The sequence below is a fragment of the Medicago truncatula genome, chromosome 8, assembly GCF_003473485.1.
Source record: "Medicago truncatula cultivar Jemalong A17 chromosome 8, MtrunA17r5.0-ANR, whole genome shotgun sequence".
In the NCBI taxonomy this organism is placed as follows: Eukaryota; Viridiplantae; Streptophyta; class Magnoliopsida; order Fabales; family Fabaceae; genus Medicago; species Medicago truncatula.
Window position 1 is genome coordinate 3,033,113 of NC_053049.1, and position 13,632 is coordinate 3,046,744.

The 13,632-nt window shown below is 33.8% G+C and overlaps 2 protein-coding genes across 2 annotated transcripts; one reads left to right on the forward strand and one right to left on the reverse strand.

Moving 5' to 3' along the window:
* The first annotated feature begins 33 nt into the window (after positions 1 to 33).
* LOC120577714 (peptidyl-prolyl cis-trans isomerase FKBP65) lies at positions 34 to 1,499 on the forward strand. Its single transcript, XM_039829525.1, has 3 exons — positions 34 to 178; positions 257 to 513; positions 1,124 to 1,499. Exons 2-3 carry the CDS (start codon positions 370 to 372, stop codon positions 1,256 to 1,258), a joined length of 279 nt encoding a protein of 92 aa, XP_039685459.1. The 5' UTR covers positions 34 to 178; positions 257 to 369; the 3' UTR covers positions 1,259 to 1,499.
* Positions 1,500 to 9,752: 8,253 nt separating this feature from the next.
* Positions 9,753 to 12,248, reverse strand: LOC11430406 (disease resistance protein RGA2). The gene has a single exon (XM_003626836.1). It carries the CDS (start codon positions 12,246 to 12,248, stop codon positions 9,753 to 9,755), a length of 2,496 nt encoding a protein of 831 aa, XP_003626884.1.
* Between the last annotated feature and the right edge of the window lie 1,384 nt (positions 12,249 to 13,632).

Here is a 13,632-nt window from a genome sequence, read left to right on the forward strand (position 1 = left end):
TTGATATTGTTACCATTCATTTGGCCAGCTAGATATATCATTCCACTCAGCAAATACAAGAAGAAAGTTAAATATACTAATCCGGAGGATATTTGTAAGGATGGAGGTTTGGTAAAGAAGATACTCAAGCCCGGGGATGACAAATATCAACATGTTGATGATTATGATTATGTTTTAGGTATAAATACATTCATGATCGTATTTCATTTTTTATTTTCTCATTTTCTGGATCTTAATTGGTGTTATTGCTCTGCAGTTAAGTACGAAGCACTTCTTGATGATGGAACTCTTGTTAGAAAATCTGATGATGATGGAGTTCAAACTCAACAATGAACAGAGCAAGTGATTGATGTGCTTAATATAGCTGTAATGACCATGAAGAAGGGTGAGGTAGCTTTGTTGACTATTGCGCCACAATATGCTTTTGGTTCATCAGAGTCTCGGCAGGAATTGGCAGTGGTTCCTCCTAATTCAACCTTGTATTATCAGGTTGAGCTAGTATCGTTTGTAAAGGTTACTAAATAACTTGGTGATAATTTGCCATTTTGCATTGAGATATATTCCGATGTTGCTTATTAAAATTCCATTATTGAAAAGGAACACTAGCAGTTGTTGTTTAACAAAGCAGGGAACTGCCTTTTATGTTTTATACTACTTCTTCCTGCTATTTCCATGTTTCGTACTTTTGTTTTCATTCTTCTACCATTTTAAATTTCTATGTTCATAATTTATTATCAGTATCGATTGTCAAACCTAAATTGAATTTCTTGACATAAATATGATTGTTGTTGGTTGCCATCTTCCTGGTTTAGCAAGGAAGTGTTGTTATAGTTAATTTGCAAAGCTGTTTTTCTTGGCACAATAAAGAAGCAAATGCTTAACTGTGTTTTCAGGGCTCTTGTGGTTAAAGGGTTCCTTAGAAATAATGTAGCATTGGTTAGCAGTGTTAAACTTTACACTTTTCAATAAATAAATAGAAGTGTTTTTAGGACAACGGTTAGCAGGATTTAAGTAAAGAACGATGTATTTTTTTTCCTTGACTTCTGTCTCTCAAATAATTATTGGTTGGATACCATTGCAACTTTCTTTATGCATTTATACCTTGGTTCATTGTTTGCTTTAGGCTAAGGAGGTATCGGACATGAACACTGAAGAGAAGATAGAAGCTGCTCTTGAGAAGCGACAAGAAGGCATAGCATTAGTTTATGCTGCTGAATATGCAAGAGCTTCCAAGAGATTTCAGAAGGTAACCAGGTAACATTAATATATTTCACCATCATCCACTACAATGTGATAGGGCACTTAAGCCTATGGTCCACGTGGTGAGCTAAGCATTAGGACAAATCTGCATAAGCCCAACATCTAGGAGTGCATGAGGGGAAGGAAGGTGGGGCTAGTGAGATGATAAGTTAGTTAGCAACTCCGACACGAACATCTGACACAACACCGACACTGACACTGACACGTTAACACCGCTAATGTAAAAAACATAGGACACCGACACTGCTACCTGTATACTAATTTATTTATGAAAGATCTAAATTGAGAATCAAATATGTATCTAACTTGAGCAATTTATTTCATTAAAAAAAGGTCTATAACAAGTTACAATAGTATTTGGCCTTTATTTATCCATCTAATATCGAAAAATTTAAACACGTTGTAATCAACTTTATAGCCCTTCGTTGATCAACATTTTCCGCACGTCTTTAACTCTTGAATATACTATGTGTGTAAGCATAGAAAAAAATCAGACATTTGTTTGAGTTGTCTGACATGCCTCATGGAGTATAAGTTTTATATAGGTGTTGGGCACCAGTCCAAGGAGTGTCAAAATAAAGGAGAAAAACATTTATTTAGTACACTTGTCGGACACTGCGACATGCGTAATCCTAGAGGTGTCCGTGCTTCATAGGTTAGTGACTTGTGCACCAATCTCATGTGAGTACGGAGATAAAAGAGAGGGGATGGGTAGTGGAGAAGGCATTCTGAAGTATTATTGGAGTTGGTTACTAGAGTTTCTCTCTAGTTAGGAGCATAGTGCTCTCTTTAGGAGTCTTTGACTCTGGTTTATCTCTTTCATTCTGTTATTCCACCCTTGTAGAGCCTCTACACTCATATTTATCATTTGATAGTAATATACAAAATTACCTTGTTCATTCTGCAGGTTCTATCAGGTATCTTTTCTGAAACTGAAACCGTAATACAGGCTCTGAAGTTTATAAAGTATGATACTTCCTTTCCCGATGAGGATAAGGAAATTGTTGGGTTGAGGTCTTCTTGTAATCTGAGCAATGCATCGTGCTTGATAAAATTGAAAGATTATGAACAGGCAAATAAATATTTTAAGGCATGGCTGCTGTCTCCCATCTTATAGAAAATCACATCTTTTGTTTAATAATAATAATAATAATCAGTAACTTTGTTTTACACGACGAACAAGCAGGATCTCAACTTAAAGCGCATAGACACTAAAACGTTGGCTGCGAACCGGAAACTTGCATGCAGGAGGAAACTCTCCAAGAATTGTCCTGGCATTTGCATATGATGTCAAGTTGAAGTCAAAAAATGGATGGTTTATTTAGATTGTCTCCATATCTAATCTTGTACATTTATTGAGCATGCAGAAATTCGGGCCAAAGATGGTACATATGCTGTGAATTGTGTGTTGATGTTTCTAGAGTAACTTAGACTTGTGAGTTTATAGTATTTTCTAATTGACATGTAATATTCAAGTGTTCAATTTAATTTCTAGATATTACTCTTGAAAACTTATGTATCGACAATGTAAAAAACTTACATAAATTTATGCTCGTTTAATTAGATATTACTCTCTTCTTCCCTAATCGTGATAAACTTACGAGGAGGGTAGTGCGATCAAATATAATGTATGTATGCGCACAAGTTGGCAGGGAGTGTTGATAGTCTTTGATTTCCCTTACAATTAGCAATAGAATCATATTATAATTATGAATATTGATCCTTAAAACTCAGGTATTTGGGTTCTAAAATGTTAATAAGTTAGCATTATAAATTTGCTGAGAGGGTTTCTCTCAATCGATAATTCTTTGATTTAGTTAGTTAGACTACGCAATGTATCTAGGCCATTATTTATTTACATGATATTGATCTCAACACAACATCCTGCATTCAAATGTTTGGAAACAAATGTAAGAAAATGCGACATGTGTTAGAGCCATGAGTGCAAGCACAGAACATAAAAGGTGTTTCTCGAGATCCCTAATTATCAAGCGTGACTTGATTGATATTCCGCTGTTTGGATTGAGCATAAACACTCGTGAGACTGTTTTCGAAAACTTATGAAAATAACTTATGACATGTTCATAAAATGTTTTCAGCTTATTTTTATAAGCCATTGAAGATAATATATATTTATAAGCTAAATTAAAACTTAGCTCTAGAATCCAATAATGAATGGATTAACATTCTGGTTCTCAATAATGAAGGATTGAACAATTTAAGGGAAAAAATAGAGAAAAGGTTGGAAAATGAAGTAAGTAACCTGTTAACGAGGCTTGCAGCAACAGCATAAGGAATTTGTTCAGCCATCCTTCAAAAAGAAAATACTACAAATTAAACAAATTGAAGATTGAAAAAAGTTTGAGAGTGGCAATGAATAACAGGAAGGGAGGAATAGTGAGCAAATCAGAAGCCTTAAGTCGTCCCTTTATCTGCACGTTGCTGCACTCTCGTCCATATATATGACCATATAATACCAAGTAACAAATAATAATAATAATAATAAAATATTGTTTTATACAGGTAAGAAAAATGTTGTTTTAATAAGAGAGCATCCCTAATTGAGTATGATGATTTTTCAACAATAAAATATTATTTTAGTGTGAAACATGTGATTTTGAATTCAAAAAGTTTATTCAAAATTGTATATTTAAGAAACTTCCAAAATATCTCTCGAAAAAAAAAAAAACTTCCAAAATAAGTTAATTCTTCCTGATCTTTCTTTATATACATAGTTTTCTAAAAAGACGGAGGCATCATTTTCCATTTTCCTAGTGATTTCCTTTAAGATTTATCATAATATATCTCATTGTCTCTAAAATAATTGTAATTAATAAGATACTACTAATATCCTCTTACTCATTGTATTTTAACACAACTAGTTGATTTTCCATGATCTTTCAAAAAAGGCTGAGGCATCATTTTCCATTTTCCACGGTGTTGATTTTCCTAGTGACTGACTTCCTTTAAGATTTATCATCTGCAATATCTCATTGTCTCTAAAATAATTGTAACTACAAGATATTAATAAGATAATATATTACTTATCTTTTTCTACTAATATCCTCTTACCTTACTCGTTCTATTTTAACACAACTAGTTATTCCACTAACTATTAATAAAAATATTTTTTAATGAACTTTATTTTATAATCACAATCAACATAACTAATCAATTTTTTAAGAACAACACACAACTCAAATATAAAACTTTTTATGAGATGGAAGCAGTAAATTAATGAGAAACTATATGTTTCAAATGTGACAAAATTTAAATTTTCCTTGGATCATTTTTAGGGGTAACAATAAACCCAATCAACTCGAACGCAGTATAAAACTCGACAGTTAATTCTTTGAAATTGCTACATAAACTAAAATGAGTGATTATATGTTGCCAACCGCGATACAGAACATGCACTGTCCACTATTCGAGTTTTTGTTTCTTTTTCTAGTGATTTACTTTGAAGTCTAATTAACTAAGAACAACCTCATGGATTTACCACAATAAATGAGTGATTATATGTTGCCAACATGATATAATTTTAATTTTCCTTTGATCCTTTCACGTATTTCTTTAACTTGTAATCTAAAGAACATCCACTGGGATTAAATAATATGCAAGAAACCACTGGACTTCAATTCTCAGATTTGTACTTATTGGTTAAAGGGTTTATTTGCATTTACTTACTTATGATGCGAGCATTTACTGGTTGAGAATATTTCAAAGGTTATATGTATTCCTTAGTCTGTTTAACAATTCAAAGATGCAAAGGAAACTAATCCTCTTATTTGAAACTGTAAAATGTACACTCTTCTTTCAGTAATGAGATACAAAAAAAAAAAGTGGCTGTTTTTCCATTTGTGATCAACAAAATACATGGCAAAGTAGTTATATTGAATTGTTTTTGAACAATTTGAATCACACAAGAATAAACCAATACAATTTTAAAATGTAAGGCCATAGATAACAATGTTCAACAACTTATAAACTGTGAAGCTGAAGATTCTTCAAGGACATAAGGGAAATGTTAAGATAAGACGGAGTACTCTGATATTGTTGAACGACACTTTTTATGTGGATACCAGAGAAGTAATAGATTCAGGGTGATTAATAGATGATTACAACTTTGACATGAGCCGCAGTATAAGAAGCATGAGTAAGGCATAGAAGAAAGAATTATTTCTAAAGGCGTAATTAGGAGAGAAGAACTTGATATGAGAAATTATCCGACGAACAATGGAATTCATAAAATCTCAGTGGATGTAGAGTATCTGAGAAGTGAAGGACTTGAATGCCCGGAACGAGCCGGATTTTGATGTTTGAGTTGTTAAGTGAACTAATTAAGGAATAAGTAAATTATTTTGGAGCTGTCAAGGAAACCCCCTTAATGTGAGCATTGAATGGACAATGTAAATCATATAATCTGTGTCAGATTAGTCGTATCTTCCGAATCTTAAGTGCCAGATTTATGAATAAGGAAGTGAAGATGCCATGCAGCCTAAAAGTTAAGAAGAATGAATGATCATAGCAGTAGAAAGATCTTTTATGGATCAAAATATGTTTCAGATGTATTCTTATTGGCAAAGAGTTGCAGAGAAGTTAAGTAAACATGAGTTGTTCCCTAAGAAAATTGAACATGACCCCTACTGTATCTATCATGAGTTAATATGAGTTACGTTGTTGGATTAATAAGCACTAGTTTAGCGGTGGATGGAAAAGCGATCCCAGTAATAGTCGGATATGAGACATAATTTTTCGATCGAAATGGAAAATAAAGATTGAATGCATGAATATAATGGACGAATGGATGAATGATGTCAACCTCTCTCACAAGACAAGAATGTTTAATGTATGAATATAATGGGTTCTGTCATATGGAAGGTTACCGCTAGTGTGGAAAAGTTAAGAACAAAGTAAAGTATTAAGAAGCTAAATATTTTCCATTTGATGATTTTTCTTACGCAATTGTCCTAAAAAACCAAGAGAATGATTTTGTTGACGAGAATGAATTTTGGGAGTCGAATCTATCTCATAAGAGGTTGTGAGTGTAATTGCCACTATGACAAGAATGGAAATAAGTTTCAAATTGTCAAGTATATTTTAATATGTGAAAGATGTGAATGTGGGAATCGTTCAAATAACACATTGCGAGAACAAACAATATATGCATAAAACCACATTGCGATTGAACTACCTAATTACTTATATGCATAAAACCAACCATGATTCATGATTCACTACCTAATATTTTTAATTTATTCATAAACTCAATTCCCACACCTTTAATTTCATTTTTGTTTCGATTTCATAAATTAAACTTTGCATACATTTTATGTTTGGATTTGCTATCCATATAAGTAATTAACAAAGAGGAATGAAGATTGAAGATCGAGAACGAATTCCCACACCTTTAATTTATTCACGACTGGATCTAGTGGAAAGAAAACAAAGCTTTTCTAATGGAGTTTTAGTAAATCTGTTAAAAAAAAATCCAGTGTGTTTGGTTAAAATAGCTAGCCACGGAACTCATTTGGAGAACTATTAATAGCCTTTGATTGATAAAAATAGAGGGCTTAGATTTGGTGTCAACGAATCCGTTGACACCTGATGTCAACGGATCCTGACTCATATATATATATATATATGTTTAAGGAAAGGTACAATATTTGGAACTAGTCCGCTAATGATAAAAGTCAGTGCTCAAAGCAGCAAGAAGTGTAAAGTAACTTCTCAGTCCATGACATGTACACTTCGATGGGTGACTTAGGAAATTGAATAAGATGTAGTAATGAGATTAAGAAAATTATACAGTATGATTGGACCAATGCACCTAACTAAAATAAGTTGATAAATCAGAGTAGCGCAGCGGGAAAATTAATCCGTAAAGAAGTGACAGAATACACAACAATTTAAGACTTTGAAATGAGTTATTCATGGGAAATTTTAAGAGACGAACTAAGAATTTTCCAAACCACAAAATTCAGAGATATTAAAAGTTCAAGTAGTCGAAGATAACGTAGTAAGAGTATGCCAGGCATGTTTCCACCGTGTTAAAATTAAAGAAGTTGGAATCGTCTCTAGTATGGTAACTTGGTTAAATGGTTCGGAAATTCCAGAGTATTAATCGGAAGTATCAGTTTAGTCAAAAGGGGTTGTGTATGACGCGACAAGTAGGAATAATGTTCCAGAGGATTTTACATTAGACTCGAAGTACCATTCCACAAATATCAAGTATAGTAACAAGTGTGAAAACTTTGTTTGCTACAACGAAGAGATAATGTAGCTTATGAGGTACGTCTCATAGTAACAAGTGCAAAAACTCTGTTTGCTACAACGAAGAGATAATGTAGCTTATGAGGTACGTCTCATAGTAACAATTGCAAAAACTCTGTTTGCTACACGAAGAGATAATGCAGCCTATGAGGTACGACTCATAGTAACAAGTGCGAAAATTCCATTTGCTACAACGAAGAGATAATGTAGCCTATGAGGTACGACTCATAGTAACAAGTGTGAAAACACCGCTTGCTACAACGAAGAGATAATGTAGCCTATAAGGTACGGCTCATAGTAACAAAAGGAAAAAAGGAAAAAAAAACAGTGTTTATACAACAAAGAGATAATGCGGTTTATATGTCATAGTGAAATGTATAATTAATGACATATAGTGAAATGTATAATTAATGACATGAATTTTAAGTCAAGGATTATGATTATGATTATGATTATGATTATGAGTATGTGTATGAATAAGAATATGACATTATGATAAAATCATGATAGTATTCTAGGTAGCGATCCTAGTTATCCCCGATCGCTCAGTTGTGTATGATAAAGACTGTATAAACCTAAAATGGGTTGAGTTTAGAAAAGGTGGCGATCCTAGGTTCCCTGAGATTGCCTACAACCTAGGATAGATGGAACTCATCGAGACATCATGTCTCACCCCAATCACTTTTATTTATTTCAGTTATTCAGGTTACTAGACGACATAATGGTTCGTGATGAAGAAGCAGAAGTCGCTGCACCATTTAAAGTTCACTGCAGTGGTATTATTTCAAAGGTATAAGACGAAAATTTCTATATCTTATTTAGAGGAAATATTTATTATTGAAATTTTAATGTACTCAGTGCCAAATGCTAGATATATTAGGTAATTTCTAGTAAGGGGTGTTTCATTATAACTAACAACAATAAAATTTGAACAAAATTCCAATGCATAAACTATTTGGAGATACAGCACAGATACTATCACAAAAACTATTGAGATACAACACCAACAAATTGCCATAAGTGCATGTGTGTTACAACAACTTACTAGCATGTGTGTTCAAAATTCCAATCCTTTTTTCCCGATTCCATTACAACAGCTTACTAGCATCTCCATAAACTAGTTGAAGAGACACTTTTATTTGAGGCAAACATTGGAGTGCAAAGACATCACATGACGACTTTGACATCCCAACTATGTTTGCGTGCCAAAACTACCAAATATAATTTGAAGCATCCTAAAAAAACTTAAAATAAAAGAAAATTATGAAACAAGTATTTGGGGGGACTGCGGAAAACCCCAATATAACAATCAAAATATTATACAACAGCTGCCTGGAAAACCTCGTGCGATAAAACCATGATGAAGGTAAAATGAGTGCAGCACAAAACAAGAAAAGCAACAAATCCTATGACGATCCTAACAAAATCTAAACTCAGATAGGCCGACCTTATTCCTAATAGAGATATCTCTGATACTAGAAGGAATAGAATTCTACCATTGCATCTCCTCAATCTGAAAAGCAGGTTCTGTTATTCAGCTCAGCCAAACCCATGTATCAGTCCATCCACACACAGAACTAAGACTAGCAGTCACTTTTCCGCCACACTATTGCGGTTACATTTCCATCATAACTAGCTTCTTGTAGTTGGCATCAGCTAGATAATTTCCACATGACACAAACAGAACAGTAAGTAACTAAATGTGGCAAAGCCAAAATTTTTGTTCAAGTTAACAGTTAGCATAACCAAAGAGGATTGTTACAGGTGATGTAAATTTGTTTAACAACAAACTTTGAAATACAAAGCAATTTTTCAAAATCCATTCACAGAGGTACTTCAATATGTCATTACAACTTAAAAGTTTGACAAGAAGATTGTAAGCTACAACTTATGGATAAAAAATAAAAAGCCTTATTTTTGGCCAAGAGCCTTATTCTATTTTACATGTTATAGAATATAATAAAATCAGTGAGTTTTAATTTATTTTATTAGTCAAGAAAATAAAAGCAATAACACACAAAGGCTCAATAAGTTTATAGTACGAACAAAATCAGAGAGTCATAATGCATTTTTTGTGTTTAGAAAGAAAATCATTCTTGAAACTAGCCATTTACAGATAATGGAATCCATTTACTTTTGAAAATCCAAAAAATCAAACAACAGAAATCAAATAAAATTGATGGTAGTTTAAGAGGATGGCACGTGCATACCTTTAATAATTAGTCTAAGATTATGTTTGGGATGTGAGAAATTTTGGACCATGTTGCACTTGTTTGTGTCACACATTCTTCAACTAAGAGGGGACATCCAAAGATTTCCAGGGTATGTAATTTGGAAAGACGGGGCATTCCTTCGGGCAGCGAAGCCAAATTACGACATCTCTGAATGCTGATATGCTGAAGTGAGGAGAGATTGCAAATCCAATCTGGCAATACCTTTAGATCTGAACAATTGCAAAATTCAAAATTTTGAATGGAAGACAGAAAGTTGTGGTCTTCCTTAAAAAAAGGAAGGATTTTCAGATCCAAGTCTTCTCCGCCAAGGCGCAAGTATTTTAGCTTGGAAAGAGGAGGGAATTCGATCGCAAGTTCTGAACCTACCATGTTTAATGTTGCTTCTAATGTCTCCACACTAGTGCTTACTAAATGCAGTGTCTTATCAAGGTTTGGAAAAGTAGGAATGCAAGTCAACATTGGACAACTGAAGATGCTTAATAGAGAAAGATGAGAAGAAAAGGGAGGGAAGGAAAGATGATGAAATTGTGAAGAGTTTTCAACATTATTGACATCATCCCTCAACCTCCACCATCCCCTCAGCTTGAAACAGTCCGTGATAATGAGCTTCTTCAAAGATGGGAAGAATGACTCAGGCAAAATAGGCTCTTCAAAATATATGTACTCCAAATCATCAAGACAAAATAAATTAAGTCGTTTAAGAAACGGGAGACGTTCCATTGGTGGAAGATACTTCAAAGTATAAAACTTTTTGATAGAAATCTCTACAAGATTTGTGAGTGAAGAATGCCAATCAGAAAAAACTAGCCTCTTGTAAAGCCCCCCCACCCCACACAATTTTCCAAATCTACATACTGTGTTCTTCTTCTCATAGGACATTACGATATCAAGATCAAGTTGTCTCAAATTGATTAAATTGTAGACATCTTTTATAGAAATTGGAACATTCTTCTGCCCCACCAGTTTTAGTGTTTGTAAGCAAACCATATTAGTTATGGATTTAAAAACACTTCCCACTCCTCTGCAGTACCATAAGTCAAGATATCTTAAATGCTTCAATTTTACAATTGAATCACACAACTTACATAAAGAACAATGTGATAGCTTCAAGACGCGTAAATATTTGAATTTTGAAATAATAGACATGTCTTCCTCATTCCTAAACGTCTTAAGGTTGGGCATCAAAATCAAAGTACGCAGCCTGCTTGCATCCACCGACTCTAACAAACCAATATCATCCATTTTCATCATTATATGCATGGGACTTTCTACAAGATTTTTTGTCTCACTATCCAGGTAACAACAATCATTACCGGCTACTTCCATTGCAAGATCATGTATTAAATCATGCATTTTGAAACTGTGTATATCACCACAACTATCAGTTTCGACATCTTGCAAAAATGACTTCATCAAGAAAATATTTACGAATTGGTTACCAATATCTTCCATCAGCTTTTTTTTAGCCGAACATTCAAGATAACCTTGTGCCATCCACAAATGAATTAACTCATGCTTATGTATTTTCCAATCCTTAGGATATATAGCACAGTATGCAAAACATTGTCTAAGTTGGGGTGACAAGTTATGGTAACTCAGTTTCAACACTGGCATGATGCTTTCTTCTTCTTCACATAACTTCCAAAAGTCATCTTGTAAAACACCAACCCATTCAGTTTCATCACTTTTACCTTGTAAAAGGCCTCCTAGTGTTCTGATTGCTAGTGGAACACCACTGCACTTTACAGCTATCTTCTTACCAATAGTTTCAAGAGTTTGGTTCAAAACTCCTTTTGTCTCATCCCCGTATGTAACGATGTTCTTCAACAAACTCCAAGATTTCTCTGGAGTCAAACCATTCAAAGTATAGGGGACACTTACACCCATTGTTTGTGCTACAACTTTACTACGAGTTGTCACTACAACCTTACTACCTTGAGCACCACACATCAAATAAGTCTTCAATTGAGCCCATTTTTCAAAACTGTCGTTCCAAATATCATCTAGAACTAACAGGTATCTCATAGCAGTTAAGGTGTCACGTAGCATGCTTTGTAAGTTTTCCAATGATAACTTATCATCAATTTTCTTATTGGTTAATGACTCCAACATTTTCTTCAGAATAGTTTTGACATCAAAGTTATCAGAGACACATACCCACATCCTCTTTTCAAAAGACTTTGTTACTTGAGCATCATTGTATACCAATTGAGCAAGAGCTGTCTTTCCCAAACCACCAATACCAACAATAGCAACCAAGGAGACATTCTGATTTTCATGTGATTGCCTCAACAAGCTTATGATCTTCTTTTTATCATCTTCTCTTCCAATGATCTCTGATTCTAACACAAAAGAACTTGTTTCCCTCCTTACAATGTCACTTTGCTCAACCACCACAACATTTGAGTTTAGATTCAACCCAGGCATATCTTTCACCACGTCATTAAATTTGGTTTGTAATTTTTCAATCTCATGAGCCATTTTACGGCTAAAAGCAATTCTATTTGGAGATAAGCGATGAAGTACCTGTTTCACTTTGTAGCAGATGATGGTATACGTTTTTGGGTTTGAAGTCTAGTTATGAATTTACACACTGCTCCAACTCCCAACACAATTCATGTGATACTTTCATTATAGTATAAAAACAACATTCAATAGTACTTTATAAAAACTAGTACATACATAGGTCGCACCGTCACGTGACCTTGCATTATACCAAGTAAAATATGCTCAAAAGCAAGGTGTAGCATAATGTTTAAGTTTAATTGCAATTTTGGTCATCTATTTTTACCATTTTGTAGATTTGGTTCTACTAGTTTAAAAATCTAACAATTTTGATCATTTCGTCATATTTTTTAACTAACTAAAAAATTGGTCATGTGATGTATTTTAAATGACGTTTATATGATATGATGATGGGAAAATATCAACATCAACGAAATTGTAAAAAATTCTCTTCAAATAAGTGACATAGAATTTATACCCAATACAAACATTCCCCGTGAACGCACCCACCACTAAATTATACAAGTAATACTAAACAAAGAATTTACTACAACTTGAGCAAGGTAACAACATCATAGCATCCTTCAAATAAGTGACATAGTATTTTAAGTCTTGAAACCACCTCAAACATTGTCACTTCAGTTATTCTTCCATGACTTTATTAGAAAATTCATCACTATTTTACATTTCCTCAACAATTACCATCCTTCAACAATTCTGTTAAGACACAACATTTCAATCCATACACAACACTAGCAGTCACTTTTGTCCAGGACAACCAGATCAATTGCAGCAACATTTTCATCAGGATTCATGCAAAAGCAGAATTCGCTAGGCTTCTTGTAGATGCTATCAACTGCATAGTTACCATGGCATGAACAGACAGTAAGTAACCAAAAGTACACCAAGCAACATGCAAACTTTGACAGTGTTTTTAAGAGAATATTGGTGCCTTAAATTTAAGAATACCTTTTTAAGATTATGTTTGGAATGTGAGCAATTTTGGGCCACGTTGCACTTGTTTGTGTCTCACATTCTTCAAGTAAAAGAGGACAATCAATGACTTCTAGGGTCTGTAATTTGGCAAGATGGGGCATTCTTCCGGGCAGCGAAGCCAAATTTTCACAGTACTCGATGGTGATATGCTGAAGTGACGAGAGGTTGCAAATCCAGTCTGGCAATGCCTTTAGATACGAACAATTGCAAAATTTAATATTTCGCAAGGAAGGAAGATAGTTGAGATCGTCCTGAAATGAAATTTGGATTTCCTGAAATGTTTGACTTGGAAGATGACCAAAAACTAGATGCTTCAGAGAAGTCAGATTTTGCATCCAATTCTTTGGGAATTTTTTCACATCGA